The 20105-nt window shown below is 42.6% G+C and overlaps 1 protein-coding gene across 1 annotated transcript in view; it reads right to left on the reverse strand.

The window, feature by feature from the left end:
* SLC7A11 (solute carrier family 7 member 11) overlaps positions 1–20105 on the reverse strand; it is a 60280-nt gene that overhangs the window by 29677 nt on the left and 10498 nt on the right. The window contains exons 4-6 of the mRNA XM_035889215.1: positions 14693–14818; positions 12345–12444; positions 9148–9192 (exon numbers count right to left, since the gene is read on the reverse strand). Coding sequence (XP_035745108.1) covers positions 9148–9192; positions 12345–12444; positions 14693–14818 — 271 coding nt within the window. The remainder of the gene's footprint in view (positions 1–9147; positions 9193–12344; positions 12445–14692; positions 14819–20105) is intronic.

Here is a 20105-nt window from a genome sequence, read left to right on the forward strand (position 1 = left end):
AAGGAAAACCCCTGGGAAGCAGTACAGGCACACAGCAGCTACCTGCGACTCTCTGCAGAGGTAAGGAAGAAAAATAGTGCCCAAGGAAATCTGCAGCCTTTTTGTCGTCCCTGCTGCTGAAGCCTTTGCTCCCTGCGATCCCTCTTCCAGATGACAGGTGAATTCGTGCAGGGAGTCATCTTCCCGACCCCTCTGCTGCCTGCATATATCACTCTGGTGAATTCAAAGCACCACTCAGACACAAAGTGCAGGTGTCAAAAGACAAGGCAGGGGATTGGGGTTTGCAGAGAATCTTTCTGCGTACATCTGGATCACTCCAGACTCAAACTGCGCGGCACACCGTGTTTTCCAACTGTGCTCTCTGCATCCTCTCTTGTATGACACCGCACTGTTGTTGAGGAGGACCCGCTGCACCTCTGGGGCAACGGACACCCAGGTGTGGTAGGAGGAATTTGTGTTCAACAGCCTACAACAGGGAAAACAAGTACCAAAGGGCTGAATCTGCATCCTCAGTTAATTAAGAGATACTACATACAGTCGCTGGTGTGCTGGAACTCTTGAAAATTGCAGGGCAAAGAAAAGTCTGCACTGCAAAAGAACGGGGTAACCCACATTATCAAATCCAAAAATCTAGTTCAATGTAATTGAAGGTAAAAAAATAAACAAACAAAAAAACAAAACCAAAATACTCCAACCCAACTACTTGGATTTTAATTTGGGTTACCAATACCAATGCTATCTTGACCCTTTCCCTGTTTTAACTCAAGCTGCTAACACGGTTAAAATCACAGTTTCCCTTGTTTACTCCGGCTGGTTGGAAATATTTTGTGGACTCAGTGACCCTCACCAAACCCCATCACAGACAGGCCCCACGTACAGCTCACGAGCAAGTTGCAGCCCTTGAAGGCTTTGCATGTCTCACACGTGGCTCACTTGATGGCATCCATCCTCGGCAGAACCAACAGACCGTCACGGTTAGGGCATTCACAGTGCATCTTGGGGGGTGGGATGGAGAGGGGAGAGAGGAAGAGGAGCTGGAGCCAGAACCCGGCTGAACCTGCCATAGCATCCGCTGCTCCAGCATGGACTTTGCCTTCACCATCCTTTTACTTGCGACACTCAAAGTTCCACTCACTGACATGCAGGACAGCGCAGCAGCAAAAGCAATATGTCCTGGAGGAAGCCTGGTGGCATTTTATATAAGCTTATTGTTCCTTATTGATTTACCGGCATCCCCGTTGGGAATTAGGAGGCACTGCAAGAAAATCTGACTGCAATACTCCTATGGCTAAGCCGAGATCATAGCTGGCCAAAGAGTATTTTCAGCACTTCTCCCCCCCAGCTTCGTAACTGGTTTTCAATCCAAGCTGCCTCAAACTATCACCAAAAATTAGCTGAGATGAGGTGCACAATTAAGTAATAATTACTCCTTCCTACCAGCAAGTTGTATTTATGAAGCATATCATGTCACAGCCAATGCCTGCATTGCCTCCCACATAATATTTTGCCAAGCAATTCTCAGCCTGATGTTGTACCCTTGGTCTTCAAGTGACACAGTTGGGGAAACCAGTGTACCAAACTATAGGACCATTGAAGTCTCCCAAACTAGGAGCTTTAGTGAAAAGAGATTATAAATAAGAACCAAGCAACTCAGAACATTTGGGTCCCACTCATTAGAGAATTTCCAGTCTGCAGCAAGAGAAGCAGCAGCATCCTTTAATTAAGTTGCGTTTTTTTCCATGAAGTGCAAAAAATTAGTGCGCATACTGAGATGTCAGAAATCTGAACCCACCAAAAACATGCATCCAAGACTGAAATACTTAGTTTTGGAGATGAATTTTCAGTCATTTATCAAAAACTATAATGAATGAGTTGGCTGCGTGAGGCATGCAAGCAGTAAGCAGTTAATAAGGTTAGGGAGAGAGCAAAAGTAAAGGGAAGTTCATTTTATCAAGAACAGTTTCCTGCTGGTAAGCCAGCTCCCCTATGAACGAGTAATTGTGTTTGAGAGGAAGAAATGGACACAAAAATACTACTTAATTACGTTCTCAACTAAATGCTTTTTCATACAATTTACAGATAGCAAAACCCAGACTTGGTTTTGTTTAAGTATAGTTGTTCTAGTAAATTAATATGTTGTCTTTATTTGGCAGATTCAGCTTCCCATCAAAGGATTTTATAGTTCTGAAGGCGTGATTGTGAATTTGTCATTTTAATACTCACACAGGCAATTAAATGGTGGAAAGCGATGTTGGATTCACCAGTGTTTGGATACCTCATCTCCCGAGATACTTAGCAGATAACTGATGGAATTTAGCTATGTTATGCTGTTAGACATAGTAAATTTAGAAAGAAAAAGATTTCTACTGAAGTGACACACAAAAATAGCTGGGGCGAGGGTAATTAGAACATCCTCATTCTATAATGGAGAACAAGTATTCAAACAGAAAAGTAGCCCAAGATACAAATAATATATTGAAGAAATGCAAATGCTCACTTAGCTGACCTGATTTTCCCTTTAAGGTGATCTGGTGAATTCACATGAGCAAATGGGCTTTGGGAAATATTTGAAAGATTAGCATTTGCCTCTTTTGATTATCTTCAGATAAAATATCACAATGTAATCCTATAATTTCTGCACTGAATATTTGGCACTGTAGCCTGACATGAAGAAAAGGAATTGGAGTTAAACGTATCTTTCACGAGTAAGTGGAACAGAATAACGCAAGAAAGATTTCAAATTTCAGGTACGGAAGCTATTCTGCTTATATCTAGGCAGGATACCTGCACCCAGCATCAGACTTAAAGGGAACTAAGCTCTCACAAAGCTGCTTTGTGAGAATGGCTTGTCCAAAGTTTATTTAAAAATAAGATTGCACCCCCACAGGGAACCCCCCCAGGTGCTGGTTACTCATGTTGGGACCTACACAGGCTTCCTTGTTCCACTGATACCATGTGAGCCTTTATAGGACAGGGACCTATAGAAACCACACCCAGGGTTTAATAAATCTGCTAAAGCCTCCTGTTCAAGGAGTAGGCACTTAGCTTTTTAAATCCAAATAAACTTTTTTTTGGTTCCCTACAGCCCATGGCTTAACCTTCATCTTGGAAGGACATAAATACTCCAAAAATGAAGCCAGGAGGTGATACCTCCTGCTCCATAAAGAGGACAGAGAAAAGAAAGGGAGGAGAGAGAGGAGGGAAACAGGGGGAGAAGAGTTGAAGGAACCCACCCTCCATTTTCACAGCCAGTTTGTGCCTGAGTCAGTTCTCCTGAGTCCCAGTTCGGGGCTTCAACTACATCTTTCCTGAATAAAAAGCAGTGATGAGGTGTGTTTGAAATGACTGACAGCATAACTGCAGGGAGATAAACTTCTAACTCTAGTCATTTTCTGGTGCCTAAGATAATCAATATCAATATTTATATTCCTCTTCAGAGTAGAGCTTGTCATTACATTATAAAATAACAAAAATGAACACAGAAGCAGAGAGGTAGAAATGGCAAGGGCTTGCATCCTCTCAATTAATATTAAAAATAATTTTCATTGTTATGATTACTGGGTCTAGACTGGTAGTGAGCAACAGCACAATTCAAGTTTCTGATTGATTTTTGGAAGGTGCATCTTAATGTGAAATGCCAAAAATCAGATGGCCACAAACAACTAGGGAGCTGAAAGAGTTGTAGTGTCTTAGCCACCATTCCCCTCCCATCTATCTGCATCTCCATGATACTTAGACACCCTGAAAAAAACCTCTAATGCCACATTTCTCTCACTCCGTCCTCATTGATGCCAAGTGTGACTTTAAACATTAATTAATACAAATGGGTGGTACATATTAGATTAATTAGACATGACACTCGCATTATTTAAACCCAATATAAAAGCAGATTAATTCAAACATTTTGATACCCCGATCATACAAAATGTCTGATGACATCAAGCCTTGGTGACTTGCTATACATCTACTGCTTCTTGGTTCCTTAGAAAAGAAGGAATAAATGAAGTGAGAAGAACACTGGAAAAATCTAATAGACAAACTGACTAATCTCAGACCCCAAGGTCATAGCAAAGCAATTCATTTCTTGGCTTTTCAACAGCACAAGACATGATTTATCAATCTGAGACCAGGCTCATAAACACTATACATCTCAATAATATGTTCTTTGCACTGTGTAACTTTTTAAACAATGATAGATTGCCTGGGTTGGACCAAAGTTATTTTACAAACAGAAATAGAATATTTGCAAATAAAATAGCTCAATGCCAAATAACAGCTACACTTAATTGTAACAGTAAAGGAATCTAACTTTTTGCTGTAAAATATTTTCAGAATCCATATCCTTTAAAAATCTGCTATCATTTTATACAAATGAAATTGAAGACCACTAGAGTAAAATATTTCCTAAGTTCAACAAGGCTAACAAAAAACTTACGCTGCCAAAGAAATAATATGATTTTGAGTTAAAGGAGGATTGTGAATCCCTCTAGTAGCCCACTGGATGATCACAGACTTCCTTGAAGTCATTAAGGAATTAAAGTCTTAGTTTCCCTTCCCTTAAAGTGAAATAATATTTTCTTTCTTTTCCAACAAGAGCCTAATCTTTACAACATGAAGCGTTCGGGCTCATCATCTGCTCATACTGAGGATGTAGAACATAATTTTTTTTAAAGCAGGATTCTCTTTGGCCAGCATCTGGCACAATCTGGCCTTGACTTTGACGAGGCTCTGAAGACACTGCCGTAATGTAAAAACGCTCCTGTGTTATTTTCTCATCTGGAGGTCGTCAAAATTCCTGATAAACTAGAGCACTGATGCCGGACTCGGCTCTGCCTGGGGAGGGAGGAGGGAAGTGCCATTTGGGCACGAGCTGCTTTTAGGGTCTTGATTGAAAAAGCTCGATCTGTTTCTTGAGAGTGCAGAGTGGATGCTCGAGAATACAGATGAGCTCCAGGACTATGTATAAGAAATGAGTTTGAAAGTTCAACATGCTTGATTTCCAGTCCTCTGAATTTACTGCTCCAGGCAACACAGCTCCTGTCAATTTTCAGGTGACAAATTCTCTCTCAGAGACCCGGCTGTTCCTTCATTCACTTATTATTTAGACAATACAATACGACCTCAGTTTGAGCAGGGCTGATCCTTATAATGTAAGAAAATCAAAAAGATCAAAGCTGCACGTGATGTGGCTGCATGAGGTTGTTTTAGTGAAGCTTTGCTTCAGGGATTATGCAGATATTTCATTTCAAACAGCAATCGCTATTGACCCAGCACACCTATGCGAAGCATAATTTTCAAAAGTGAAAGAAATTTGGTATCACACTTCAATGTTGTTCCACATATTCTTAATAATGAAATTATTTTGGGTGCTTTTAAAAAAAAAAATAAAAAATTGTACATTAAGCAGCTGAACACTGCAACCACAGCTCCTTGTAAAACAAATACCAACTTTGTGTAGCTTCAGGTCCTACTAATGCTGTGTGAGGGAAACACTTTAACAAAGAGGAATAAAAGAATAAGTCCAGGCTTAAAAATGAGACATCAAAAGGGGGGTTAAGCAGGAGACAGAAACAGCTACTTCTACATCTTATGATGGCTGGGGTTATAAGAATGCCCTTTTTCTGATACAAAAGAAGGGACTGTGGCATTTCCAAAGTGGGAATTCAGCACTACTTCCAAAAATCTGTTCAGAAAGTAACTGCATTCACTTTGAGATTTTTTTCTTCCTTTTTCCCTTCTGTAATTTAAAGGGCACTTCCTCCCCACTGTCTCTGTCTCAGCTCTCTCCATCTAGGATTTCATATTGCCTAGGCATCTCAACGCCTCAGGCCCATAGTATTTATCCTATTTATAGACCTAAATCTGCAATTGATAGCGCCCGGGCAGACCGCTGCACCTACACAGACTCCCACCGCCTTCAGGAGCCCTTTCTGCAGAGGTTTCCACCTGCCTGTGCATTTCAGGATATATTCTAGGGCCCTGACCCATCTCCCTCTCACCCTCTACCACACCACGAGAGCGGAGAGGGAGCCCAGGACACATCACCTAAAAAGGGGCTTAAACCCAGGTCCCTACAAACATGGGCCCTCGGCAGCTCCGCCGCCGCTCCTCTCTCCGATCGAGCATTCTCACATTCCCTTTGCTGGAGCTGTGCTATCCTCCCACCCCCAGCTCCCTCGGTGCACTTGCCCAAGGGTTTGCAGCAGGCTGGTTAACGCGGGGACGGGGCTGATCATTCATCTCAGCGCCAGCTGTCAGTTATTTTAAAAGCTGCCGTGCACCTGGAAATACGCAACTGTGGCTTGATTCTCTGACAAACATTTACCTTGGCATGCTCAGTGCAGAAGGCATCACCATGCTCACCTCTGCTGCTGTAAGTAATTTGCATCCCTAACCATTGACAAACATTACAAATTGCACACCTGGAGCGGTTACAGACTCTGAGTGGTTCAAGCTTACACTTTCTTCCTCCCTTTTAAAAAACAGCTACGTAATACCTCCGCAGCGCTATATGGAACCTTTAACATAAGGCATACAGCAAGAATGAAAGGAAAGACAGCATTTTAGGTAGAAAAAAAAAAAAAAAAGAAAAAAATATATCAGTTGAGTTCCAATAAACGCCTACAACAGCAGCACAATTAATGACTCACCTAACGCCTGTGCTCGGTTGCCCCTGGGATTAGTCCACACCATTCCCTTGCCCTGTATCTTTGGGAACAGTGGTGGAGCAGGCCCCCCATTCAGCAGGGCATCTTTCCAATAGAGCCATTCACATGTGGCACTGGAAAAAATATATATATATTTTCCAACTGTTCTGCTCAATTGCTTGTTTCAGGTTAATGGAGTCCAGAATCCCCATTTACAGGTGGCACAGAGGTCTCCGACAGCACAGTCGGTAGCAATCCACTTGCCCTGCCATCACCGGCCGCTTATTTAGCCACACTTAAAATCCCAATCTCTTCTACTGTGTATTTGTACCTGCACACAGAGATTGTGACCCCCAGCACCCCGCCCAACACACCGGACATCTTCCCTTCTCATCCCCTCCAAGTGCCACCCCAAGAAGAAAAGCGATGAAGGGACATCAACAACAACAACATTGCGCATGTAACACCGAGTTGGTTTTCCCAGAGCTATCCTGGAATACACCAAACCAGCCAGGCTATGCAGCTTGCCCCCCGGTCCCACATCCCCCACCATCAGCAGCTCTGCAAGGGTAACCTGGGGAACAGAGAAGCTCTGGGGGGCAGAAATGAACATCTCCCTGCCTCACATCCCAGCTACCGTGAAGAAATCCCCCAAATCTTAACCCACACCACTTTTCTGAACTGTGATACAAAATGTTTCAATGAGGGTTAAAAAGAAGGAACTATGCCTTTCTGTCCTACGCAGAAGAGGGCAACGCATTGAAGAATATGCGCTCCTCTAACTAAGACCACAAGAAAAAAAAGTCAACATAAACCAAAATAGCTGTAATGAAAATTATTGGTAATTTCAGTTAATCACCACAGATTTAAGAGGACTGAAGAGACATGCAAGCGTATGAAAAGTCCCAAAGGGTGGTGGGCATGTGCTTGTTTAGAAACATCACGCAGTATTAATGGTAACCACATGATAATTTACAAGTTATATTGCTTCTAGCAAATGCTTTTGATCGCATCACCAAGACTCCGGCTCCTAACCCATCTCCCCAGAATTTCCTGAAGCAGTCGAAGTCTTGGACCAGAATCACTTCGCTCCTTTATTTAGTTTCAATTTTTTTTTTCAAGTCAGTGTGCCATGCAATGATTTTTCAAAAGTAAAAAAAAAAAAAAAAAATAAAAAGTGAATTTTTTTTTTTTAAATATCTGCATCCCCTGACTTCTATAAAGCACACAGCCCCTTGGAATTTAAACCCAGATTAGCTACTAGATCCTCTAGCCTGCGGTCCTGTGTGTCCCAGGCCTGGGAAGCCTTAGCCAGCTGCTCTCCACCAAGCCAAATGACTTGGGTTTTAGTAACACACAGCTTCTAAAAAGGTGCTCTGTCTGAACTGAAGACTACCAACAAAAAAAACCAACCTCTGTATACATATCCTGATCACATTAACGAGCCCATTAACACCCAAGACCCCTCAAAGGCACTGAGGCAATAAAAACCTGCCAGTCCTTCTGCCATCCCCATGTCAGTTGCTTTATCACCGTTTTCAGGTCTCTGATGAAAAGTCCGAACAGCACCAGGCTTGGTTCAGACTTTGAAGAAAACAACTAAAAACCTTCTGCATGCTCCCCACCAATGGCTCTTTGGGCTTTTTTTTTTTTTATTTCTTTACATGTTTCAGACATGTAGCTTTATATTCTCAGAGTGTACAGTGCTGGGGGGTCTTTTTAAACAGCAAGTTAGTTGGTACCCAGACATGTATCTTATTTTAAAAACCTAAGAAAATGTATCTACCCATTAATTTTTAATCAAGCAAATTGTTAATTTCCTCAAAGAACACAATTTGATTTGACAAAGCATATTTTCTTTCATTTTTAGTAAATTGTTTTATTACTGGTTGCATGTACCAAAACAGGTCTACCAAAATAGGTCTGCCAAATCAAACTCTCCACAACAGGACAGCTTTTCTTTCCACATTTTACAGACAAGCGCTGGGGGAGCATTGGTCTCGGGTTTGAAACAGACTCCCACCAATATCCCCTGTTAGGCTTAATTGGATTGGATGCTGCGCTACATGTATTCAAGATCCTGCAACTTGGAGACATCTAAAACAAGTAGAACTACGTATTTGATTAATATTTAAACACAGCAAAACTGCCAAATATCGCCGCAGATAAGGTTCTTGGGCAAGATTTCCCTGACAGGATACCAGCAACTTCCACTGAAAGGAGCCACTCATCGTTACTTGTGTCCTGAGGGGGAGGAATCAGAGCCCTGGAGATCTACTTAGTTTTCTGCTTTCTGTGCACATAAAAGCAGAATACATAACAAGGTCACGATGGGCCAAAAATAGCAAATCTTCAAGCAGTTGCAATTCAAATAGATACCAGATCTGCTGGAAAGCAAGCAACTTGACCAGCGTGCAGAATTCCTGAAGATCACTACTGTTAGAGCATTTTAAATTTTACGACTACTTTTCAAAAGTCAAGAAAAACATTAGGTACATACTTTTCAGGGTTTTCCACTTCTTCAGTAACAAAATTGAGGTAAAACCTAGAAAAGAGTTATAAAATATATTATAAGGGCTCGGTAGATTTTGATTCTGTATTTCTTTCCCAAAGGATCAAGAAGATGCTTTTAGTTAAGCACTGCTGTTAATTACAGTAGACTTTGCAGACCCATGTTTGGATTGAGGAGGGTGTGAGATTTAACCTTCCTTCGTCCCCACACTCAGGAAGGGAATTCTCAGAAAAGATGGCAAAGCAGAAAAAAAAAAGACAAAAGCTAAGTAATGTTGATGTGGAATGAAATTAATTCTTTTTCCCTGGCATACCAGACAAAGTATGGTTTACCCTAATCTCATACACAAACGCACACACAACCCCAAGCTTCATACTCCATTTGTGGCTGCAGCCTTTTACAATTTCAGGTCATATTGGCAAAAATTCTCATCAGGGTACTCAGCACAGACTTCTTAACAATAAAAGCGAATGAAGCCTCAAAAAAACCCTCCTGAAACCAGTATCTTGACAGTACTATGACGTGTACTACCACAAACTCCGGCTGCTAATCCAGCGTGCTCTTGCACAACCTCCAGTACAGATTGCAGTCCGGTTGTATTCCAGCGGCGTGCAAGAGACAGCTACGGGTGGGAATTCATAGGAACTACTCACCGGGCGCAGCCCTGCATACAAAGCAACCGTAAGCCTCAAGGTCACTGAACCCTCTGTTCTGCATTTATTAGCGCTCGGTCTGAGCGTCGCTGGATCGCATGGATGTGCCTGGCTCAGATGCGGGCACAAAGTCACATCCCGGCTAATTAAACAGAGCAGTCAATACAGCGCTTATGCTGGCTCTCCACTTTTAGGACAGATACAGGAAGACAATGGATATCTGACCCAACAGCGCGACAGTGAATAAACAAATGGGACTTGATCTGGCAGAAAGTCTGGGAACTTTTCTACATTGCTGGTCTTGGACCAGAACTGGCTTAGCAGAACAAGTTAGCTCTGGCTCAGGGTTAAAAAAAAAAAAATTAAAAAAAAAAGTGATTTTGTGACTGAACATGAAATTCTGTAAAACTAGATTTGCCATCCTATACAACAACCTCAGTACTTGTTTTTAAACTTGCTAGGGCGCAGAGGACAAACGAAGGGGTTGGGATAGTTCAAAGGAGAGGTGGCTTCTGATGAGTAAGGCACCCAGCTGTTTTTTTCTGGTCTTAGTCCTGCTTCGAGACCGAAGTAATTTGGCAGGCCTGCATTGGTCCTTTTACTGATGCAAAGACATGTTTCCTTGCATTCTTTTCTCTACTTGTCCTTTTCACCCAGCACTTTATATACCCAATAGTCTACACTTGCTCTTCGCAGGATGAACCCGCACACATAAGTGATCCTACCTTTGCTTTGTTCTTTAAGGCTGTATCATTAAAAGTTAATAGTCTCATAGGCTATGCATAAAATTCTGCCTGCGTCCTGGGACACACCACCAACACTTGCAACGCTCCTTCACATTCAGCTTATTGGATTGATTTAGCCCCATGAAACTGATAGTGCAAGGGTATTGACACTCCACTTAATGGTCTGCTCTTCTGCGCTCGGAGGCAATCAATTTGAGCTGGTGACAAAGATAAATAGGCAGCTGGGAAGAACCGCTAGCCAAATTAGGTCTTTTCCTGCTAATTTCTTTTATAAGTGGCAAATAAGGACCTTGAAATAAAAGTCAGAAGGTGTAAAGGAAAAACAGAGATGATTTTTATTGTAGGGGGGTGGAACGTTAGGTGGAAAATGGAAAGAAATGAGAAAGCCGCAACAGAATAACAGGATTTTGATGTAGCAGTTTACAGTAAACAAACTCTGCTTGGGTGATGAATAATATTAAAGAGCTTTTAAAATTGGCTTCATACAAAAAAGTACAGTTAGGTTAATATTTTAAAAGTGAGAAACCATCAGATGTATGGATGTGAGAGACAAGAAGCGGTTATATGAGAGAGAGGGAAGACGGTAGAGACTGTCCGCATAATGAGTTCAATTTCTTTGAGGCTTCAAAATGCCAGGCTCTTTTCTTATATATCTATTACAGATAAAGGCTTTGGACTCTCTTGGGTTTCCCCCCCCTACCATTTAATACAAAAGTTCTGTTCAGTACTTCAGTGTGCATGTTTATAATGCTCCTGCAACCGGGGAGTTACAGGCAGGCAGAGACCTCAAACGCTGGGGCCATTGTCCCTCCGAATTAAATAAATAAACCCCTTATCTCCCAGCCCTCGCCTTTTGTGCGAGGTAAAGAACTTGGCTGCCTGTGAGGCTATGGAAAGGAAAGGGAAGACTTGCAGACAAAGCTGTCTCAAAATAAGCCCACTCTGTGCATTGTCGTCCTTTCCCCCCCCCACCCCGCCCCACACTGCTGCTGCAAAAGCAGGTTGGCGCTGTGCGATGCGGAGCCCTCGCTAAGCGCGAATAAATCGTGAGGCAGATTTGAAGAGCGGCAGCACCTTTCAAACCAGCTGCTGTGTACTTTGGTGGGGGAGAAGGAAAGAACTTGAAAGAAAGTTCTGAGCGGGATACTTGAAGGCGGATTCTCACACCTTTGCTCACAGTCAATAGCACTTGACTTCTATGGAAGCCAGTTGCACTTCTTGTTAAGTGAGGTCCAATTCTCTCAGAGCAAGAGGCATAAGAATCTAGTTTTTTACCTTGTTTGGTGGTCTATATACCAATGTTATTATCACGGTTTGCTTCTTATTCTTCAAATACTGCTTTTTACAAAGCAAAGGCTGAGGTCCACGCAAAGTGGAATGGAGATCCACAACAGCTCATCAATTTTTTGTGCAATTACTGACTTGTTCAACAAAAATTAAAGCTCCATTATCTCTTTTATGAAAATACCTAATGAAAATTTAAGAACATTCCTTTCTCGTTGCCTTTATTTCTGGTCTTAAGAACAGAAATAAATCTGATTTTTTTAGTGTTCAGTGCGTGTTTACCTATTGTACATCAGAGAAGAAAAATCTTTCCTTTATAGAGCTGCCTGAAGAATCACTATTGAGCGTGTGGAACAGTGGTGAGATCTACCCTTGCTACATGATGGAGTTTGACAAAATATGCAGAATGTGCTACTCATTTCTTCATAGAAATAAATGTCTTTGTTAGAACGTATTAGTGTCTATTTTCAGGACAAATACTTATAAGTTTTCAACAACTTACCAGCCTGAGTAGGCATACATTCCTGAATAGAAAGCAAGTGGTAATCCCATAACACTGGCATCATTCCCCGCAAAGGCGTTTTTAAAGTGCTGTGTTTCTCCTGCAACGTCAACAAAAACAATACTGAAAAATAAGCTCTTTGGTCACCTACTACTTTAAAACAAATAAATATATCTCACCATGGAACATTTAATCACCCAACAGTTCACTGACTTCAAGTTCTGCCCTTGACCTCAATTTCTGACCCAACCCTTGCTGCTGCAGTGTGCCAGCAATTGTAAAAGGTTTCGTGGCACCCTTACTCATGCAATAGCAGAATCTGACCTATTAGTTTTCTTCAAAGCATTCTGAGCATGATGACACTCACTGCACTGTCATCTCCCGCAGTGACTTACATCAACACGGAAGAGCAGAATGAGCTCTGTAGGTTTTGCTGTGGAAAAATTGCACTTGTTTAACATTTTAATCAGAAGGAACACTGCTAGCGTTTCACCCACAAGCAACATTTTTAAGGTAAACAAACCCAATATCTTAAACGTTTCTGCCACTGAAGAATGTAGTCACTCCCTACCACACTGTAGTCAGTGCTGTATTCACATTATACTAAGTAAGAACTACGTATCTATAAATGCAAACATGTAAGAGTTGTGTTATGCTTTTATTCATTTACAGGGTGCTATGTAGTTTGTAAGACCCCCCTACAATATCCTAAATTTCCTGAGCAACAATGATCCTCCACAGAAAAGGAGCAGGAAGAAGCAGAACTAATTCAGACTTAAATTAGTAATGGGTCAAATTCTCCACCCTTCACTCGGTTTTTACTGAGCCCTCAGTCAAAATTCGTACCGAAGCAGAGGGGTTTGGGGTATGGGAAGATCTGAGTCCAGAGAAAGGTCCCAGTGGAGAATCAGGGACACTATGTGAGCTACTTAAGGGCAGCAAAACCCCTGCAAACCTGGGTCTGGCCTGCTCCAAAGGTCTGGGAAAAATGGGGTGGATGGGAACAGAGAGAAATTTTGCACATGAAAGGAGGTGAGGGAAGAGGCGTTGCGACTGCCAGAAAGGAAGTGAAAAACATGAAAACAGAAACAGTGAATCAGCAGAGCACTACACAGGAAAACTTTTATTTCAGAGTCTATTGCTAACCACAGAGAACTGCCCGTCCCAGAGAGACTGAGCTCACCCGCAGAGCCCCGATGCTGCGCCCTCAACTCAGATGGGAGGCTTTGTGGAGCATCACAAAAGAGAATCCCCAGGGACACAGCCAACAACGGCAATGATTTTTGTTCGACAAAATCTGCCACCAATTCATTAAAAAGTGCTCCCCCATTCTGACCCCCAGCCCTGAAGGGCTCCTCCTGCTTTCTGTGGATATTGTCCAGCGTTATTGTAACGAGAGCAAGCGGGGGGCTCGCCGCCCGCTCGCGCCCACTGCCCACCGGGCTGCAATGGGAAAGCCTCTTCAGATAGCTGAGCACGTGTCGGAAAAAGGAGTTTCTCTGCCAGCCTGACTTTACCCAAACGACTTCCAGAGAGGCAAGGAAAGGCCCGTGTGGTCACGTCTGTGCTGGGTGCTGCTGGGGAGAGCAAAGGCGTGTTTCCACAGTCCTCACTTACGCGGCAACATTGATGAAGTCTGTAGAGCAATTCTGGCCCTCCAAACACTTCTGCTTTCCTTTCCTACGCTTGGGTTAGCCCCAGACCATTACCTTTAGCTGCACGCTTTAGTTTTTCGTTTGGAAGAAGTGAAGCATGCACGCAGCACGAGCATCCAGAACTTGCAGGCAGGACGCCCATGAAAGCAATAGCAAACTACAGTTTCTCTTGCCAGTACAGCACCTTTAACTTTACAATTTACATCAGTGAAGTGGTAGAACAGCATCTGTGATACTGTTTCTTTCATGTATTCCTCAATTCTGACCCCTCTGCCACCCAACATCCCCAGTACCAAACAGGACTAGGCACTAGCCCAGTTAACGGAGACATATTCTGGCCGGACTAGGCATGTGCTTTGGGGAGGGGTATGCCCATCAGTCATTAAAACGCACGCTGCCCCTTTCACAAAGTTCACGCCAAAGGCAAATTACAGAGAAGAGCAATCCTGTCGCTCATTTGACAACCGAGTCTGGTCTGAATAGACTCATTGGCATGCTGAAGGAAATACCAGTTCATCCCAGTGTAGTTCTACTTCTAATCAATTACAGGACAGTACAGAGCTTCAGTTAAACAAGCACAGACTAATTAAGAGATTTTGCTGCTATAAGCACTATTTGGTGGAGGCAGATGGGGAAAGGCTGGGGAGGGTAAAGATAAAAGCACTTTAAAAGCATTTACTTTTCATTTCATACCTTTAATTAGCTGGATAACTCCAGGGACTATAATTATCAGAATTGCTACAAGCTTGCAAAAGGTAAGGAATATCTGAATGCGGGCACTCCAGCTGACACTCGTGCTATTCAGGACCATCACCAGCGCTGCAAGGGGAAAAAGAAAAGTCAGAAAGAAATACTCATGCCACTGAAATTGCCACAAAACTCTCTGCCAACAGAGAGGCCGCACACACAATAGATCCTTACGCATTAAAGGAAATACACCCCAATAACCTTCTCCAGCTGCTGCCCTCCCACTTCTCACATTCCCCCTTCCAGATGCTGCACGAAACGCTTGAGCTGAGCCCCTCTGTCTGACCCACTGCATGGCCCATCCACCTCTCTGCTCTCTGCCTGGCTCCCTCCGCACCAAATTACAGCTTCATTTACCCAGACTCGTTAGCTGTTGGTAGACGATGGCCTGGAAGGACCCTGCCTTGGATAAAAGAAATTAATTGCCCAACCCTTGTCACTTGTTTGAGTAGAGATTTGCATTTTCAGAAAACAATAACAATTAATAATCATGTTCAGCTTTCAGGCCCCACATAAATTCGTCACTCACTCCCTTATTCACCCCTGCTCCTCGTTTCCACTCGTCCACTCATCCCTTACAGCCATCCCACTGGAGATGCAGGAGGGCCAGAGTGCCAGTAATGTCCCCATCCTTGTTGAGAATTGGTGAAGAAAGAGAGGCCTTTTCCTCTAAAAAACAAAGCCCAGGTCTGTGCCTCACTAACATGTGATAAGGGAGGTAAGTGAGAAGGGCTTTTATGTCCTGCCTGCTTGGCTCACATCTCCTGCTGGGTCAGGGAGAGCATCTTCTGGCCCTTTCTACAGCACTGACTGGCAGGAGGATGGTAGGTCTTATCATTGGAGTGCCAGTTATCCTGGCTTATTTAAACAATTACCCTGGCAAAACAGAATCAATAAAGGATTTTAGCTATTAAAAAAAAAAAAAATACCTAAAGAACAGAAAATGCGAGTCACCTCGCTAGATCAAAGGTCCCTTTCCCCCTCCACTGCAGCAAAAGGCGGACAAGACTGCTCACTCATCATCTCTTCCTCGCCGTCACACGGAGCTAATGAATCAGCTCCTCGTTACGGTCCTCCCGCACCTCAAACTCTCTCAAGAGCATCGGTCGGTTTGCCTGTATCATCAGCCATATCACACAACTTGGGATGCATAAAACCACAGGCTGTTACCTCCTGCCAGGGTCTGGGAGCTAGCTTGTATGAGCTAGCATTGTAAATCTGGCAAAGCACAAGCTTTCTGGCAGCAAAACCCACTGATTTATCCCAAATCTTTTATACAGATTCTGTTCAGCAGCAAGGCCAAAAAATATATCATAAAAAATTCTTCTCAGTTTAAACCAAAAGTAGCTTTGGTTTAATGGAAAAGGGAGAAAATTCCAAGTAATCTGGGTTTCAATGTATTCTTTTAGACATTTTTAATAAAATAAATATTCCAGAAAAAATATAAGTAGTATTTTTTGGAATCTTCATTTGGGAAAGAGAGGGCCCCACTCTCAATTTACCAAAGTCAACATAAACTCACAACGTCACTTAATGTGAATTTTTCACCAAAAAAAAGATATTAAAGGCTAAAATGTTTTTCCAGTTCTGTATTTCACCATATTTCAGAACTCTTTGCTAAGTCATAAAGGAATCACTTGGACTTCTGCAAAGCATTGCTTGAGATCCAAATACTTTTTTTTTTTTTCACTTTATTACTTCTGTGTATACCTATACTTGGCAGGAAACAGAAAATTCCAGGGGCCTGATTCATTACTCTCTTGTCCCAGTACTACCCTGACATATCTTCACTTGTTTAAATGTTGAAAGATCCCTTTAGGCTGCTGCTGAATATCAGTGCTGATTGAGGCTCCCCCTCTTTTCCTAGGGCTTGATTACCAGGAAGTTTAACAACTGTCATTTAAGCAAGATATATTTGAAATATTCACTTGACCAACAGTATTTAAGCTATAAAGAAACTCCAGTGCCATAAACAAGCACTGGCTTATTTCAAATTTCCTAGAAAGTTCAGGATATCATACTTTTCCTTCCCAGAAGGCGAAGCCTAGGCAGGGACTAGGCCACAAGAAAATGTCAAGGAAGAGTTTTATGTGTAAGAAAGCATCTGCAATTTGACATCCAGCTCATTCAGAGTTCAAGCTGCCTGCAGCAATCAGTCTGTTACCTTCCCCGGGTCAGAACAGGTAATGTGAGCATCCTCCCTGCAGAGTCCTAACGCATCAGCTGCACCTTCCTGATACAGCTGTGAGAACGTCACTGGGTGGCAGACTAGTATGAACACTGATGTCAGCTCACACGCAAACTCGTAACCTTCCTTGCTGGCCAGCCACACACAAATCCCAAGCCCCAGATCTGTAGAAGAGCTACAGTGGCTTGAAAGAAAAAAAACTGCAGGCTGGTATTTCCATGAAGGCAGCCTGCTTGTGAGCAGCGTCAAAACCTTCTCCATCTCCAGCTGCGAGATCAAGCCAGCCAAACGTTTCATCTGAGGGTTCCTCATCAAATAGCAAAAGCAAAATGGACACTGCAAGCACCTTCATTTAGCCGGGAAGCTGAAGGGATGCTACACCTGCAGTCAGCCCACTGCGCATGCCGTTAGTTTTGGAGGTCCTCTGTAAGAGCAAGTCCCTTGCAGAGCTGGATGACCACACAGGGCTGAGCCTTAAGTACTTAGAAGATTGGAGGCCAGTTTGGTATTTTTTTGGAATTTCATTTTATTGGACTTAATAGGCTATAAGAACTCACAATCTTCTTATAATATTTAGTTCTATGTGCATAACAGCCATGTAGGGATGTGGGGCTTACACTGCTATCGCATACCAGCATCACCCTGGTTGTGTTAGCAACTGCGTAGTGAAAGGCAACGGAAAAGAGGAGTCATGAAGAAAGCTGCTAATGAGCAGGGAAAGAATATAACAAATGTGTCAGGATTCAAGAAGGAAATTATATCTTGGGACTATGGTCGTTATTCAACACTTCTCTTCCGTGAATTCCATCTCCTTATGGAGATACTTCAGGAAACTGATTGCAGACACTTTGATACAGGATCACAGCAAAGATCAGAAGGAAGCAGCGACTCCCCAGAGAAAAGGACAGTGAAAGGAGGACTCATCTCTAACTTTGCTAACTAAAAGTCAGGCATCTAGTGTGGCTGCATCCTCAATGAAGAGAGAATTACCTCCAGAGGATGAATAACAACACATCTTTCAGATACCTACCTCAGATGAGATGAGTTGCCTTCTGGAAGTGTCTCTTTCACTCTTTCTCCGCTAACTCCATGGGGAACATACACAATTACCCTAAACTAAACACCTAACTAAAAGTGAGATGAATCCTAACCGAGGGCAGCATGGAGGGAGAACAAAACAGGGTTCATGAACAATCAAACACAATGGTAACACCGATCGTGTTCCTTTTCACAACCTCTTCCCTTCACGCAGCCACAGCTATAGATGGATAACGAAATCTAACTGGAGAAGCAGCAGTGAGCATTACATCCTGGCCTACTTTTCAAGAATATATGTACCAATGCCTCAGCGGGAAACCAAGGAAACTGCCCTCCCCTAACTTGTCAGGCTTTTAGGGTCAAGGCATTCACACAAAGCAAAAAAATACCCTCAATTTGCAGATCCTAATGTGGCAATTAAAACACAGTCACAGGAGGCACAAAAGCACCCACCAGAGTAGCTTTTGCTATCCCTGCAAGCCAAGAGATGTCTTCATTTAAACTGCTTGTCTGAAAACTGTCAGCGGTAGAGAGCGACACCTGTAACATCTGCCATGATGGGGGGGGAAAAAAAAACAACTATAGACTCACATACACACTAAATTTATTTCAGTAAAGCTTTGGGCTGGAGTATTTTCCAGCAAGCACTGATAGATCTGTACAGCTGACCTGGGTTTTCAAACATAGTATTGCCTCTAACAGCCAGAGCTTGGGGTATTTAAGGTTTTTTGGCATACCTCCAAAAAAAGGAGGGGAATTTCTACATTATTGAGGCATAAAATGCCAAAAATACGCATGAATGAGTGTAAAAACTTTAAAAACATGTGCGAGTTGGTAACCTGCTTTCAGTCTCACAGTTTTCAATAGCTGAAACCTGTTTATCTGCTTTCTGATATGGAGGCCAAGTGAAGAGATTAGAATAGGCTCAGCCAAGATTGCATATCTATTCAGGCTGCATGTTAATGGCACAGTTCAATACCTTTGCACAGTATAATTTACCCTTTCCTATTACCAATATATTTAAGATTACCATTAGGAGAAGAAATAAAAGATACAAATAAAGCAATCTATGAACATAGGTGGGGGTTTGCACTATCACTATGCTTTGCAATGGTGATAGGCACAGTGATAGGATGTTTCTTCATTGGAAGAAACAATAAATACGGAGTCTTCCACTTAAAGAGAGAAATTAATTTTTAACTCTTTCTCCTAAAAAAACTATCTTCAGCATCAGAAAAAAGGTGGACAGCTTCCCTTCTGTTTTGTGTCCAACTTGAGCCAAGCTGGGCATTTAGAAGGGCTCATCTCCTCTTTGCATTTTCTTCAGCTGTCCTTCCCTACGCTGAGGCACATCCAGGTTCTCTCTCCTTTATCTGGCCACTTATTTTCATAAAAATTGTAGTAATTAGTAATAACTTTGAGATATCTGCTCTTCTCTCAGGTACAGTTCAATTGACTGAGTTTAGAAAAATTTTAGGGCAGACTGACAGACCGAGATACAGATATCTGGTATTTGCCTAGGTTTTTCTCCTCATGGAGACTCGCTTAAGAAATACCAAGTGAATTAAAGTGATTTCTAACTTTGAAAAGAATAGGCAGCCTTTGCTTCAGAGGTTCAGAAAGCTGGGGTATCTGAAGAGAACCTCCACACAAGCATCCTTCTATTTACTGAGCCATTGAAATGTTTGGACTTCTTGGCTGGTTGTTTTTATTTTTTTTTTTTTTTTTTTTTTTTTTAATAATGAAAGCCCCATGTTGTGGAATAGAAAATCTGTTTCTACAGATTGTTCAAAATTGCTCAGAACAGATGTGATTTTGAGGGGAACTTTGTGCCCAGCACATTTTTTTTTCCCCTTCAAATAATAAACCAGGAATGAAGGGGTTTTTAGAGGTCACCATCGCCAGTAGTTCCATTTTAGCTCTCATCTGATCTACACTTTCTCTGCAGCACCATCGTTCCTTTTTCACCACAGAGGCACTGAGGTGGAATGCTGGGGAGCAGAATGGGCTGTGGCCCCTCTACGAGCAGTACTTGTCTGCAGCTGGTAAAGGAGCAACAGTATTTGCCGCTCCCCATCATAATCCTGGTTGCATCCATCTCAGGCAACCTTTTAATAATAGGCTTGAATTGCA

This window comes from Egretta garzetta, unplaced genomic scaffold (assembly GCF_000687185.1).
Source record: "Egretta garzetta isolate BGI_Z169 unplaced genomic scaffold, ASM68718v1 scaffold302, whole genome shotgun sequence".
Lineage (NCBI taxonomy): Eukaryota > Metazoa > Chordata > Aves > Pelecaniformes > Ardeidae > Egretta > Egretta garzetta.